This window comes from Bubalus kerabau, chromosome 10 (assembly GCF_029407905.1).
Source record: "Bubalus kerabau isolate K-KA32 ecotype Philippines breed swamp buffalo chromosome 10, PCC_UOA_SB_1v2, whole genome shotgun sequence".
NCBI classification, from domain to species: Eukaryota; Metazoa; Chordata; class Mammalia; order Artiodactyla; family Bovidae; genus Bubalus; species Bubalus kerabau.
The window spans coordinates 41,663,014-41,676,664 of NC_073633.1; the positions used below are offsets into that span (position 1 = coordinate 41,663,014).

At 41.7% G+C, this 13,651-nt stretch overlaps 2 protein-coding genes across 9 annotated transcripts in view; one reads left to right on the forward strand and one right to left on the reverse strand.

The window, feature by feature from the left end:
• Positions 1-1,032, reverse strand: part of EXD1 (exonuclease 3'-5' domain containing 1) — a 41,901-nt gene extending 40,869 nt beyond the window's left edge. For 3 of the 7 annotated variants that reach the window (XM_055537418.1, XM_055537417.1, XM_055537413.1), the window contains exon 1: positions 668-901. The gene's annotated coding sequence lies outside the window, so the exon portion shown is untranslated. The other 4 variants (XM_055537420.1, XM_055537415.1, XM_055537419.1 and 1 more) reach the window with 2 other exon arrangements.
• Positions 1,033-1,042: 10 nt separating this feature from the next.
• Positions 1,043-13,651, forward strand: part of CHP1 (calcineurin like EF-hand protein 1) — a 36,798-nt gene continuing 24,189 nt past the window's right edge. The window contains exons 1-3 of one of the 2 annotated variants that reach the window (XM_055537432.1): positions 1,043-1,181; positions 1,544-1,645; positions 8,103-8,175. In XM_055537432.1, the coding sequence (XP_055393407.1) occupies positions 1,579-1,645; positions 8,103-8,175 (140 nt within the window). In that variant the 5' untranslated portion in view covers positions 1,043-1,181; positions 1,544-1,578. Of the gene's footprint in view, positions 1,182-1,312; positions 1,646-8,102; positions 8,176-13,651 lie in introns of those variants that run through there. The other variant, XM_055537431.1, reaches the window with a different exon arrangement.

The window sequence follows — 13,651 nt, forward strand, 5'->3', positions numbered from 1 at the left end:
TATAAATAAGCTTGTGAAATGCTTGGGGAAAAAAGGAAATTTAAGAAATGTTAAAGTAAATCAGAAAAACATTAACACAAAGCAAAGATAGCTCTACTGCGGACGACTGCAAAAGGTAAGATTCAAGACTAGTAAGGAGTAAGGTCAGGATCCAGAGATGGGCTTCACGGCACACTCAGAAAACGGACACTCAAGTTGCTGACAACACAGATTTTTCTACCGTACTTATTTATACTCTTAAGATAAAAAGAAGCTCCTGTGGCCGAGGCGGGCATATCCAACGTGTCACCCTTTGCTGATGAAGGCAGACATCATTAAGTTAGAAGAGAGCAAGTCAATCATGAAAACAACTCAGTGTAACTAGAACCTCCGTAACCTAAGTTGACCACCAGCCCGCTAAGACAGTCTTCTAGGGCTTAGGTACTAAGTGAGATCTGTCAGAATTTGGTTCTTCTGTAAGTGAAACCAGTTTTGTACAAAATAACAGGGGTGGCGAAGGGGTGTAAAGGCATTGAAGCCACAGCAAATGAACTGGTTCTCCTGAGAAGGTGTACTAATTCGATAGGTGGCTTTAAACGTTTTCAAGAAAACAAAAATATGCCATGAAAACAAAATGCAAATTTCCTCATTTTTAAGGCAAAATAAGAAACTTAAACGGCGGCCATACGTTAAACTGTCCTCCGCCGTTAGGGTTTTTTTTTTCTTTTCTCCAACGGAAATTTGTGCCTGTTTCAGCCAAACGGTGAATTCCTAGAGCTTCAATCTTGAACTGAAAAGAGAAGGACTGCTTTTAAGGAAGAAATCTCGGAAAGTTCCAAACCCACGTATCAGTTAACAGAGAGCAATCCCGAAATCAACTAGAGAAAGTACGCAGCTAGGGCGCTGACACGCTGGAGCCGACGCCTACCGGCTGTTTCCCGAGGAGCCAATCGGCGCGCGGTCCCGAGATTGGCTCGCGAGTTCCCCCTGCGGCTTGGAGGAGAGAGAGCCTCCAGGAAAAAATGCAGAGGTGCAATGCAACTCCCAGCATGCAGTTCCCAGGAGACACACCCTAGCGTTCAACCAAGCCACGTTTTGCCGCTCTGTTTTTTGTTTCTCTCCGCAATCCATACTAACTGTAGGGTGGGATTTCTAGTGTTAGAGTTCTGTGATAAACAGGTTGGCTACACTGACTGCCACAGGTCAGTGTGTTGTAAAACAGTGGGTCAATGGTGTTGCCCTTTTAGTTGCGGGCGCTAGGCACAGTGTGGCATTGCCCCTTTAAGACCGGTGGCATCATGGTTCCGGGGGCGTGGTCCGTTTTTAGTTAGACCCGGCCCGGCGCTGGGCTAATTCATTCGGGGCTGGAGCTAGGAACGTCGACGTCGGCTTCAACGCTAAGCGCAGCCTCACTCCCAATTGGCTGGGCCTCCGGCCTGCCTATCGCCGCGCACCACCCCTGGGTTCCCTTCCCAGTCCGCAGTAGAAATACTGCCTTCTCCCTTCTTTGACCCCGGCCCTTCCTCCCCTTCGTCCCTCCCTCTTACCGCCTCTGTCGCTTCAGGCGCCCCTGCTCCCAGCGGAGCTCCCGGCTTGGTGATGGGGTCCCGGGCCTCCACGTTACTGCGGGACGAAGAGCTCGAGGAGATCAAGAAGGAAACTGGCTGTGAGTTCGGGTAGGGGGTGGGAACGCGGCCGGGCGCCTCTGGCTGGCCTCACGACCGAGGGCGACTGTCGCTGAGATCTGGAGCTGGGGTGCTGAGAGGTTGGGGGTTCCTAGGCATCCTCCAGCGCTGGAGCTTCGGGGATGATGGAGGAACTGTTCTTGCAGCTAAGGCTACCCGCGGTGGGACTCTGGCTCTTGTGCGGCTCCCCTTCTCATCAAAGACGGAGTCGCGATCACCCGTAAATCACTGATCCCGCTCTTTTCTCCTTCCCCTGCTCTTGAAAGTCCCCGAACTCTTTTCCTTTGTCTTTCCTCGTACCAAACTTAAATTCAGGAACTCTGGATAGGTCCTGTAGAAAACATTGTCTTCTTTCCTGTGACGTTTCTAAACAAGGACTTAAAACCACTGACAACTGTGGGAAATCAGACAAATTCTTGCCGCAACTGGAAAAATAAATCTAGAAAGTGAGATCGTGTAGTAAGGTTTTTGAAGATGTGACCTGGTGATGGAACACCGTAAAGAGTCAGGAGTCTGAGAGTATGAGACTTCTTTCATTCTGAGCTTGTGGAGAAAAAGTGCAGATGTTGTGACTACCAGTTTTTTATTTACACTGAGGATGCTGGCTGTCCTAATTTCAGATATATTGATTTCTACTATGCTGGTGTATTTCATGCAGTCGCCATGGAAATTGGATGTGCTCCAAAAATCTCAGTGAATTTGTAGAGGAACTGATTTTTGTGGTCTAATCTCTTCCTCTGAATCTGAAAGAGGCAACAGGGTTTTGTGAATTCAGAAGCCCTGTAAAACACCATGGTACATTTGTGTAGCCCTTGATAATGGATACAATATTTCTCAGTAATCCATTATGACTCTTGTATTTTACATGAGTTATGTAAGCATCTGGGCTCTGAGTCTTCATAATTTCTGTTTTTGTTAATGAGATGGCCACAAAGTAACTCAGTGATTCATTTGCAGAAAATATTGAGTGCTGGGGGAACCTCAGAATCACTCAGGCAAGGGTGGCCTGAGATCAATTAAATAAATACTTTCTGATAGCCCATGCTTTCTGATAGCCCAGCTTTCTAGAATCTTCAAGTTGGAAGGGATGTTATTTAGCCTCATCCCTTGTCATATTGGTTTACTGTTTTCAGCATCTCCTAACTTAGTTGTTAAGCTTCTCTATAAAGATTTTAAGGAGCTCACCACCTACCAATGAGTCCTTTTTATGATTTTGAATGAAGACAAGAAAGTAGGTAGATGTTTATAATGTGCAGTAGTTGTTTAGCCACTTGACCTTGTGGTCATTTTATTACTTACTCTGATTCCAAGAGTAGAAACATAGATGGTTTGGATTCAGCAAGCATTTTATTACATCTTGTGGCTATGACCTCTGGCCACACTTGTAAACATAAGAACTACTTTAGGTCTAAGGTGACACCAGAATTAAAGCATTCTTTCTTAAAATAAAGAGTCACATAATGAGGGAGTATAAACCAGAGTGCTGGTGGGAAAAAGCTGTTTTTCCCTCAAGAGGAAGGGAGCAGTAATCCCATTCTGGTTTTATTACGTTCCACCAAATGAAAGTGGCCTTGATTGCCTTAGGACTCTAGGTTTTTTCACTGTGTGACTGTGAGAATGGAGTACTCCTGCCGAGCTATTTTCCTAGTTGCCGAAAAGAGAATCAAGCCTGAGGGAGAGTCTCAGCCATACCAGGACAAATGTACATATTGAGCCAGAAAGTGTAATGAAACAAGTCCTTATTAAATTTTTGCAGCATCTATACTCAGTACGGGGAGAAGGAAATGGCAACCCACTCCAGTTTTCTTGCCTTGAGAATCCTGTGGACAGAGGAGCTTGGAGGGCTGATGTCCATAGGGTTGCACAGAGTCGGACACGACTGAAGCAACTTAGCATGCATGCATGCATTGGAGAAGGAAATGGCAACCCACTCCAGTATTCTTGCCTGGAGAATCTCAGGGACAGAGGAGCCTGATGGACTGCCATCTATGGGGTCGCATAGAGTCGGACACGACTGAAGCAACTTAGCAGCAGCAGCATACTCAGTACAATACTGGGTATTTAAAATAGCTAGTGACAAAAGATGCCCACAACCAGGTCATGGAGATAAGCCCACAAGAGTTAGGATTAGCATCAAACATGCTGCTGCTGCTAAGTCACTTCAGTCATGTCCTACTCTGTGTGACCCCATAGACGTCAGCCCACCAGGCTCTCCTGCCCCTGGGATTCTCCAGGCAAGAACACTGGAGTGGGTTGCCATTTCCTTCTCCAATGCATGAAAGGGAAAAGTGAAAGTGAAGTCGCTCAGTCATGTCCGACTCTTAGCGACCCCATGGACTGCAGCCTACCAGGCTCCTCCATCCATGGGATTTTCCAGGCAAGAGTACTGGAGTGGGGTGCCAAGCATCAAACATAAGATACCTGAAATTATGTAGCACCCCTTCCAGAACTCAGGAAACAGTCATTGTGAACTGGCCTTGAGGAGGATAGGAATTGGGCCATGATATATGCATCAATTGATTAGATTTGGATAAATTAAGCTAGAGCATTTTGAGTGGCTTCCAGGCATCTCCCCTGACCTGCTACGCTGTCATTCTTCTGCTGTGGGAGTTGAGCTGTCAGTTTCTCCAGTTAGTGCCCATCAGCAGAATTGATTTTTAAAGCAATAGTTTTAGCATGATGCAAAAGGTTTAGAAGAATAAAATCAGCAAACACCTGAGGGTGGTGTAGAGTGATGAAATTAGCCCTGTTTTCCTCTGCTTCTTGTTCTATAAAGAGTTTGGGGAACTGTCATTCCGAAACACTTCAAGTTGAGAACAAGTACAAGACATTTCACTACTCCCTTTGCCAGAAGAAAATGTACCATAAATAAGTAAAACTGACTTTATATGCAGTATGAAAGCTTTGTTATTTGTAAGTCTAAATTGGTTAGAATTCATATATGACTAGTTTATCCGGTATTTGAAATGTAATCTCTTAAGTGTTTAGAAAAGTACTTCTAAGTAAGAATTCCTTGTACACCTTTAGTTTCATCATCTGTAAACGAAAATAAAAATAGTACAACTTTTTGAATTCCTAGTGAGGATTAAATGAGAAAAATTATGTAAACTATGTAGAATAGTGTCTGGGTATGTAATAAGCTCCAGGTGTTAGCTATTTTCATTTCGAACTATAGATAACAATCATCTTATCGTGAAAACACCATTAGCATATGCTAGTTGTAAAAACCATGTCTAGTATATAACTGGAGAGGTGACAGTATTTTGCACTTCTTCTGTTTTCCGGGGACATTGGACTAGGAATCACGTTTTCCCAACTTGAAGAAATAAAACTTTGGAAGGAGTAGAAATCCTGATATATCCAAGAGTTTAAAAAAAAATACTGTCTAAAGACACGGGTTGGCATAAAACATTTGCTATATTGTCTTAGTTCTGTTACCTTCTTTCACACTTCAGCATTTCCATAAGTTAAAGTCATTTGAGAAAAAGCTGTCAGTAGGGGAAAGGTCAGAGTGTCTTGGGAGTTTCTGAAAGCTCCACCCTTAGTTCACTTAACTATATGGCAATAACCTGGCTGTGAATTACTTAAAACCTTTACAACAGAAAATAGCCACATAATCCTTGAGGAACAATTCACACCAGCTGAGTAGTGATAAATTCCAATTGATTTATTTTTAGTCTCTGTCTTCTGGTATGTGTCACGTGATATGGCAAAGGTGCGGAACAGGTTTGGGAAGTAAGTTCTACAGGCCAGTGAAGTTCTGTTTGTTTGAAAGGGTGTAGTGATGATGGCATTAGTGTGGATTTCTCTGTAATTGTAACAAAGAGCACAAGCCTGGCAAAGGCAACTGCTTTAGAATAATTTCCTGAGCTAGAATGTAAGTGGAAGTTCAACTGAAGGCTGTTCCTGCCTCATGACACACGACACAGTCATGGCCCTCAGCTGCCTTGCCATGGTGCCTGAGGGTTCTGCCACTGCAGAAGACCCTGCTGTCTCCAGCTCCTACTGAAAGAGCATTGCACATATTACTAACATCTTCAGCTGGTTTTGGATTAAGTGATTTGCAGAACTCTGTACCTCCCCCACCCTACCCCCCACCTTTTTATGATGAAAAATTTCAAACATACAGAAAAGTTAAAATAGTATAATGAACATCCATATAATTCAACATTTTAATTCAATGGTTGTTAACGTTTTGCTATATTTGTCTATTTGTATATGTGTGTGTGTGTGTGTGTGTATATATATTCTTTTTGATGAACCATTTTAAAGTCGCAGATAGCCAAACTTTTCACCCCTTAAGCCTTAAGCATGTATTCCTGAGGACAGGGATTTGTTTCCTGCATAACCACAATACTATTATCACACCTAAGAAAGTTTGACTCTGGCTAGGAAGACTGAGGAATTCGGGGGTTGGGGAGACTTTTCATTATGTACACTTTTTGTACTATTTTTACCATGTGGATAGATTGTTTTCTCAAACTAAGAAAAACAACCTAGTATAAAAAGAAATACAACTTGAATGTGATCATTGTTTAAGAAAAGTAACCTGAAGTATAACACTGTAAGTGTTAAAAACTGACCCCGTGGGCTAAATATTATGAAGTTATTAAAAAGCACTCCAAAGCAATATAGAAAAATTATGAATTAATAAATGAAAAATAAGCTATTATAACTATGTAAAGTGCACAAGTGACATATTAGGTAATATATGAATTCATGAAAACAGTGGCATTGATATTGCAAACAAATTTTGTCTTTTCAAAAGTCTTTTGAGAAAGTTAGTCATTCTTGAACCAACTTATTTTGTGAAAACTAAAAAAAACTTTAGTTCTAGAGCAACATTTGAGGCTTGAGGCCATAGCCTATTCAGGTTCCTGAAGAAGACGGTTGTGGCTGGCAGAATCAAGAGAAAGGTGGATATTAATTAGTACAGCAGTAAAATTGTACCTGCAGGCTCACAGTATAAGGATAATGATGATAATAGCTAACCTGGCATGCTTACCAGGTGCCAGACCTTGGCCAAGCACTTTTCTCTCCTGGACTGAGTTAGTTCACTGCACAACCCCATTCACTCAGCCCTCATTGGTGAGCTGTGGTGCCATGTTTGGAATCAGACTGTCAGCCTGACTCGCAGAGGAGTGTTTACTGAGCTGCGCACACCTGCATGTCGGGCAGAAAGGTCCCCACCGGCTTCCTCAGTGTCTGAGCTCCTGCTGGCTCTGCCCTGGCAGGGGTGGTTCTGCCTCCTCCTCTGCTCCCTGCTCTCCTTGAGAGCTAGTACAGAACAGAGCCCAGGCTGGCTTGAAACCTGAGGCTGAAGAATTTACTGCTTGGCCCAGGGTGTCCTCTCATACTAGCTTTGGGCCACTCACTTCCTGTTTCTCCTGCGTGTGCCTGTGTTAATTTTGTCCCATTGTTCCCAAAACTGCGAGTGGGTTTTTGTTGCATGAGCTGGGGGAGGAGGACAACTATCAGAACTCCCTGAGCCACCCCTTTACCCCTGAAGGTACAGCCTAGGACAAAGTCCACACTTGTCACACCCTTTTTGGCTGTTGTCTTTTCTCCTTTGATAACTATTTTTTTCCCTCCTATCTCCAGTCTACCACGAGATTAAACTATTTCCCAGAAATTCCTTTTTTGCATTTTCAAAGTTTCATTGTCTACCTGTGGTTAGTGCCTCATTTTCATTGTCAGCTTGTACCTGAGTTAGTGCAAAATGAGGAACAAAGTAACTTCCTTGTAGATGTCATCTGAAGATAGCACAACCATTTTACAGATTGCCTAATCTTCTTTCTTGGAACCCATTCCTTTACTGGGAACTCAGTGGAGTTCATGCAGTTGCAGAGAAAGAGGCTGACCCAAGGCTGTAGTGATCTTTTACCCAAAGATCAGCCCTGAGGAAAAAGATAAAAGTCACTGATGCTTGAGGAAAAGTAAACTAGATTTTAAAAATACTGTCTGTTTCACATGCCCCAGTCCTTAATTCAGCACATGTTACCTACCCAGCTGCGCAAGTCTGAAACACCAAACTGATTAATAGGGATGTGTTTTTGATCAAAGCTGGAATTTTCATAGCTTCTAAGTCAGGGTACTGAAAGGTGAAAGTTTCACACTTTCCTTTTAAACTAAATTTAGCTTTGTTTTGTTAAATCTTAACCAACTGACATTTAACACAGAGTCTTAATTAACCCTAGACTTCACTCTTGAGAGTCAATTTTGTTTACTCTTGATTTATTTTCTAACTCCTTTCATTCTTTCTGTTTTGGCACGCTAGAGGTGAGTTAGTTGAGACATCGCACCACTTTACTGACTTTGAAGCATTTAATGGTGAGCTGGGACCAGAAGGGCAGCTGGTTTCCAAAGGGTCACTCACATTCAGGTTGAATTTGACCAGAGGACAACTTCTCCAACTGCAACTAATTCTGTGTTCTTCAGTTTCCCACAGTCAGATCACCCGCCTCTACAGCCGGTTCACCAGCCTGGACAAAGGAGAGAATGGGACTCTCAGGTAGGCATTTCCTTTCTTTATTTCCTGCTAGTGGCTGAATAGCTGCTTTTATCCAGAGAGCTTACATCTGGCAGGCAGAGAGCAGGGACCATTTCTTTACGCATCTTTAAGTGTTATTGATCCACAAGGGACTTAAACAGAACAATGGATTTACATTTATCACTAGGTGCTTGCTGCTTTACCCCCGCTCCCCTTAGTTTGATTGGCCATTACTCGGACATGACTGAGCGACTGATCTGATCTGATCTGGTCCTGGAAATGTACCTTCGGGAATTTCAGCTCTCTCTGCTTGGATTTTCCCACAGCCCTTCCCCAAACATGTTAGCTTTCAGGAGACTGATCCATAGCAATCCAAGTTGGTCTAAGTTGCTTTGTCCTCTTTTCTCTTAATTTCTCAACTCAACCCAATCCCTAGGGTACATCAGTTTATATATATTAATGTTAGATAAGGTGGTCAGTATATTTATCTAGGGCAGTGTTTCTCAACTAAGGGTTATTTTCCCGAGTGGCCAAATACCTGGAGACATTTTGGATTGCCACAGCTGGGGAATGCTACTGATGTCCAGTGGGTCAAGGCCAGGAATGTGGCTGACCATCCTACAATGCACAGGACAATCCTTCCTAAATGTCAGTAGTGCCAACGTTGAGAAACTGGTCTAGAGTAAGTATATGACTTCAGATTTACTGTGAAGCTCTATCATTTTATATTTGAAAATGTCTTGTCATAGTCAAATGAAATATCTCCTGAGCACCACCTCCCAACCTAATTCTTAAGTAACACCTAACTCTTGTTACTATTGTTTCTCAGCTTTGATTGACTGATAGAACAAAGCTGTTTGCCTTTCTGGTGGATGGCAAGAAATAATGTAGGCTTCTAGCACAGGTGTGGGGTTAGCATAAAAGGGGAAAGAATATAGTTGCTAAGCCTTTGTGTATAATCCTCAGGCAGAACAGCTTAGAAATCTATAGGGCCGTGTTTGTTTAGAGCCATGTCTGGTTTCGCTGGAAGCTGGAGTTGACCAAGATCATGCTGTCCAGTCATTAAAGTCAGCAACTATGGAGTACCTATCATATGCAAAGACCACACTTGTACTTTGTCTTTTTAATTTAATTTTACTTTTGAGGCAAAAGACACATAACATAAAATTTACCATTAAAAAGTGTGCTTTTTAGTGGCATTAAACACATTCACAACACAGTTTAATACGTTCATGTATTACCTCAGTCTAGTTCTAGAACATTTTCATCAGCTCAGATGGAAACCTCATGCTCATTGAGTAGTCACTTCCCATTCCTCTTTCTATGGACATTTCATATAAGTGGAATCATACAGTGTGTGGCCTTTTGTTCACTCACTCTTTTGTTCACTAACTCTTTCATTTTACATGGTGTTTTCAAAGTTCTTTCATGGTGTGTATCAGTACTTCTTTCCTTTTTACGGCTGAGTAACATTCCCTTTTGGGCTTCTCTGGTGACTCAGTAGTAAAGAATCCACCTGCCAATGCAGGAAATTTGGATTTGATCCCTGGGTGGAGAAGATCCCCTAGAGAAGGAAATGACAAGCCCACTCTGCTATTCTTGCCTGGGAAATCCCATGGACAGAGGAGCCAGGTGGATTACAGTCCATGAGATCACAAAAGAATTGGACAGGACTTAGCAACTAAACAGCAACAACAATATTCCACTGTATGCATAGACTATATTTTGTTTGTTCATTCATCATTTGATGGGGATTTGAGCTGTTAACATCTTTTGCCTATTATGAACATTTTTGTGTGGACTTATGTTTTAAGGATATAAACTTAAGCATATGTACTTGAGCATATACCTAAGAGTAGAATTATGGGTCCTATGATAATTTTATGCTTAATTTATTGCAGACCCACCAAACTATTTTCCACAGCTGTGTACAATTTTACATTCCCACCAGCAATGAAATGCAAGTTCAAATTTCTCCTCATCAGCACTTTTTTTTTAATTTATTTTTTAAATGGAAGGATATTTGCTTTATAGAATTTTGTGGTTTTCTGTCATACATCAACAAGAATCAGCCATAGGTACACCCATGTCCCCTCTCTCCACAACCTCCTTCCCATCTCCCTCCCTACCCCACCCTTCTAGATTGTCACAGAGCTTCTGTTTGAGTTCCCTTAGTCATACAGCAAGTTCCCATTGTCTATCTATTTTACATATGGTAGTGTAAGTTTCCATGTTACTCTCTCCATGCATCTCACCCTCTCCTCTCCTCTCCCGTGTCTATAAGTCTATTCTCTATGTCTCTTTCTCCATTACTGCCCTGCAAATAAATTCATTGGTACCACCTTTCTAGATTCCATATATATGTGTTAGTGTAAGATATTTATATTTCTCTTCCTGACTTACTTCACTCTGTAAAATAGGCTCTATGTTTGTCCACCTCATTAGAACTGACTCAAATGTATTCCTTTTTATGGCTGAGTAATATTCCATTGTATATATGTACCACAGCTTCTTTATCCATTCATCTGTTGATGGACATCTAAGTTGCTTCCATGTTCTAGCTATTGTAAATAGTGCTGCAATGAACATCGGGGTACATGTGGTTTTTCAACTTTGGTTTCCTCAGGGTATATGCCTAGGAGTGGGATTGCTGGGTCGTATGGTGGTTTTATTCCTAGCTTTTTAAGGAATCTCCATACCATCTTTCATAGTGGCTGTATCAATTTACATTCCCACCAGCAATGCAAGAGGGTCCCCTTTTCTCCACACCCTGTCCAGCATTTATTGTTTGTAGACTTTGCTCATTAGCACTTATCGTCTTCTCTTTTAATTTTAGTAGATGTGAGTGGTAGATCATTTTGGTTTTGATTGCACTTCCCTAGGCACCCCACTCCAGTACTCTTGCCTGGAAAATCCCATGGATGGAGGAGCCTGGTGGGCTGCAGTCCATGGGGTCGCTAGGAGTCGGACATGACTGAGTGACTTCACTTAGACTTCACTTTCATGCATTGGAGGAGGAAATGGCAACCCACTCCAGTGTTCTTGCCTGGAGAATCCCATGAACAGAGGAGCCTGGTGGGCTGCTGTCTATGGGGTCGCACAGAGTCGGACACGACTGAAGCGACTTAGCAGCAGTAGCAGTGGCTAATGATGTTGAGCATCTTTGTGCTGCTTGACCATTTGTATGTCATCTTTGGGGAAATGCATATTCAAGTCCTTTGCCTGTTTTTCAATTGGAGTTTGTCTTTTTTGTTGTTAAGAGTTCTTTTTATACCTGAGATACCAGACACAATCTGCAGATATTTTTTCTTATTCTCTGAATTGTCTTTTCACTCTCTTTCTAGTGTTTTTTGAAACACATAGCTTTAAGTTTTGAAGTCCAGCTTACCTAACTTTTCTTTTGGTGTGCATGCTTTTCGTGTTGATTCTGTGAAACCATTGCCAAGTCCATGGTCATGAAGATTGCCCCTGTGTTTTCTTCTAAGAGTTTTATGATTTTAGCTCTTATATTTAGGTCTTTGATTCATTCTTGATCACACCATGCAGATTGTGAAATCTGAGTTCCCCTACCAGGATTTGGACCTGGGCCCTGGCAGTGAAAGGGCCAAGTCTTAACCATTGGACCACCAAGGAATTCCTCATTTTTGAGTTTCTTATGTGTATATACACACAGACTTTTTTGGTATATTTATACAAAATGGGAAAAAAAAGGGGGTGGGGGGTCTTCCCTGGCAGTCCTGTGATTAAGACTCCTTGCTTCCACTGCAGGGGATGTAGGTTCAGTCCCTGGTGGTCGAACTAGATCACACATGCTGTGCAGTGTGGCAAAAAAAAAAAAAGCAACAACAACACAACAACAAAGCAGTGTTGTGTGTGTAGCAATAGAAAGAAATATAAGAGTCAAACTTTATTTTTTGACCTGTGGATGTCTAGCTGTTCCAGCAACATTTGCTGAAGAGACTATATATATTTGTACTTGAAAAATAAATCAGATTAGAATATCTATATTTCCTTAAGCCCAAATACTTGAATAATTTACTAGAGTTTGGGATTATGTTTTTCTCATAAATTAAGATTTAGCCATTAAGTGAAGATATAGAATTCACATTAGTTTTGTGTCCTTTTCTTTTTTCTAGAAAGTAGGTGATTTATAAATGTGTATATTTTAATCACTTTCATGGTTTGCTGGGAAAAAAATGGAACATCTTTTGTAAAAGGAGCTGTTTTTCCTCAGAAAAGGTGAAACTTTTCACGTGTCAGCTAGTGTTACCTGCTGCTTAAAATGTAGGCAATATTTGCTCAGCCCCTAAAATGTAATTTCACACTCTATGAAAAGCCAGTGAACTAACTCACTCATTTGATGCCTATCTATTAAATACCTGTAATGCACTAGACACTGTTTCTCTTCTGGTTTCTACAAATTCTTGGTAGAGGAAAAGCTGGTAGGAAGTGATGGGGTAATTTTTTATTTCATGGTTACCTAGATCTAGCTGACTCTTTTGTATTCAGCTTTACAAAGTACTTGGTCTAAATTCTGTGCTTTGATCTCTGTCATGGATGTGGATCAAAATGTGGGGAAAACCCCAAGCCACCTTGAGTGCAAGAGAGAATTACCCTGTTGTACTACATGGTAGACAACTGGCATGTTTCAGTCAACCCTTGAACAAGGCAGAGTTAAAGATGGTGGCCCTCTGCACAGTCAAATCTGAGAATAACTTGTAGTCTGCCCTTCGTGTACGCAGTTCCACATCCACAGAGGTATCCAGTGACGGACCTGTAAGTATACTATGTAAGTATACTATGATACTTACTATTGAAAAAATCTGCACATAGATGGAACCATGTTCAAGGGGCAACTAAGTATGTAAATCATTTTGTTGTACCCGCCCATTGTCAGGAATTTCACACTGGCTGTGCCTCCTGACAATGGCCATCTCAGCCTCTGGCCATCTTGTTAGATTGTCTTCCCCTTTCTCTCACTCTAGCCTTATTGAATACCTGGTAAACTCAAAATTCTTTTTTTTTTTCCCAGATTCTTTTATGGTAATAGAGTTATGTAGCTGTCTCCTTTACTGCCTTTAGTGCCAGACTCAGCTCAAGTTCTGTCTTGACCTTAAAATAACCCATCAGGGTACTCAGCTGAATACAAGTTACCTCCAGTCTTTTGTTACCTGTAACAGGTCCCACTTTCCTAAGAAAGTTATTAGGAGAAATTTTTTTTTTCCGTATTTTCTTCACTTTCTTCTCCCAAGATGCTCTATGTCTGGGGCTTGAAGCCAAATTCTCCAGAGTGAGAGACTATAGTGTACAGTCCAAGACATTCTGTACTCCTTTTTTAAAAGTGTCAGTCTGTGGGAACATGAAGCAGAAACTATGGAAGGCTTTGGTTAGAAATGGAGCTTCAGCAAAGTGCTTTCAAAGGTTCAACTCCAAAGTATGTTTTATAAAACACTACATCCATGGCCTACCCATAGGTATTAAGTTAAAATGATTGGTG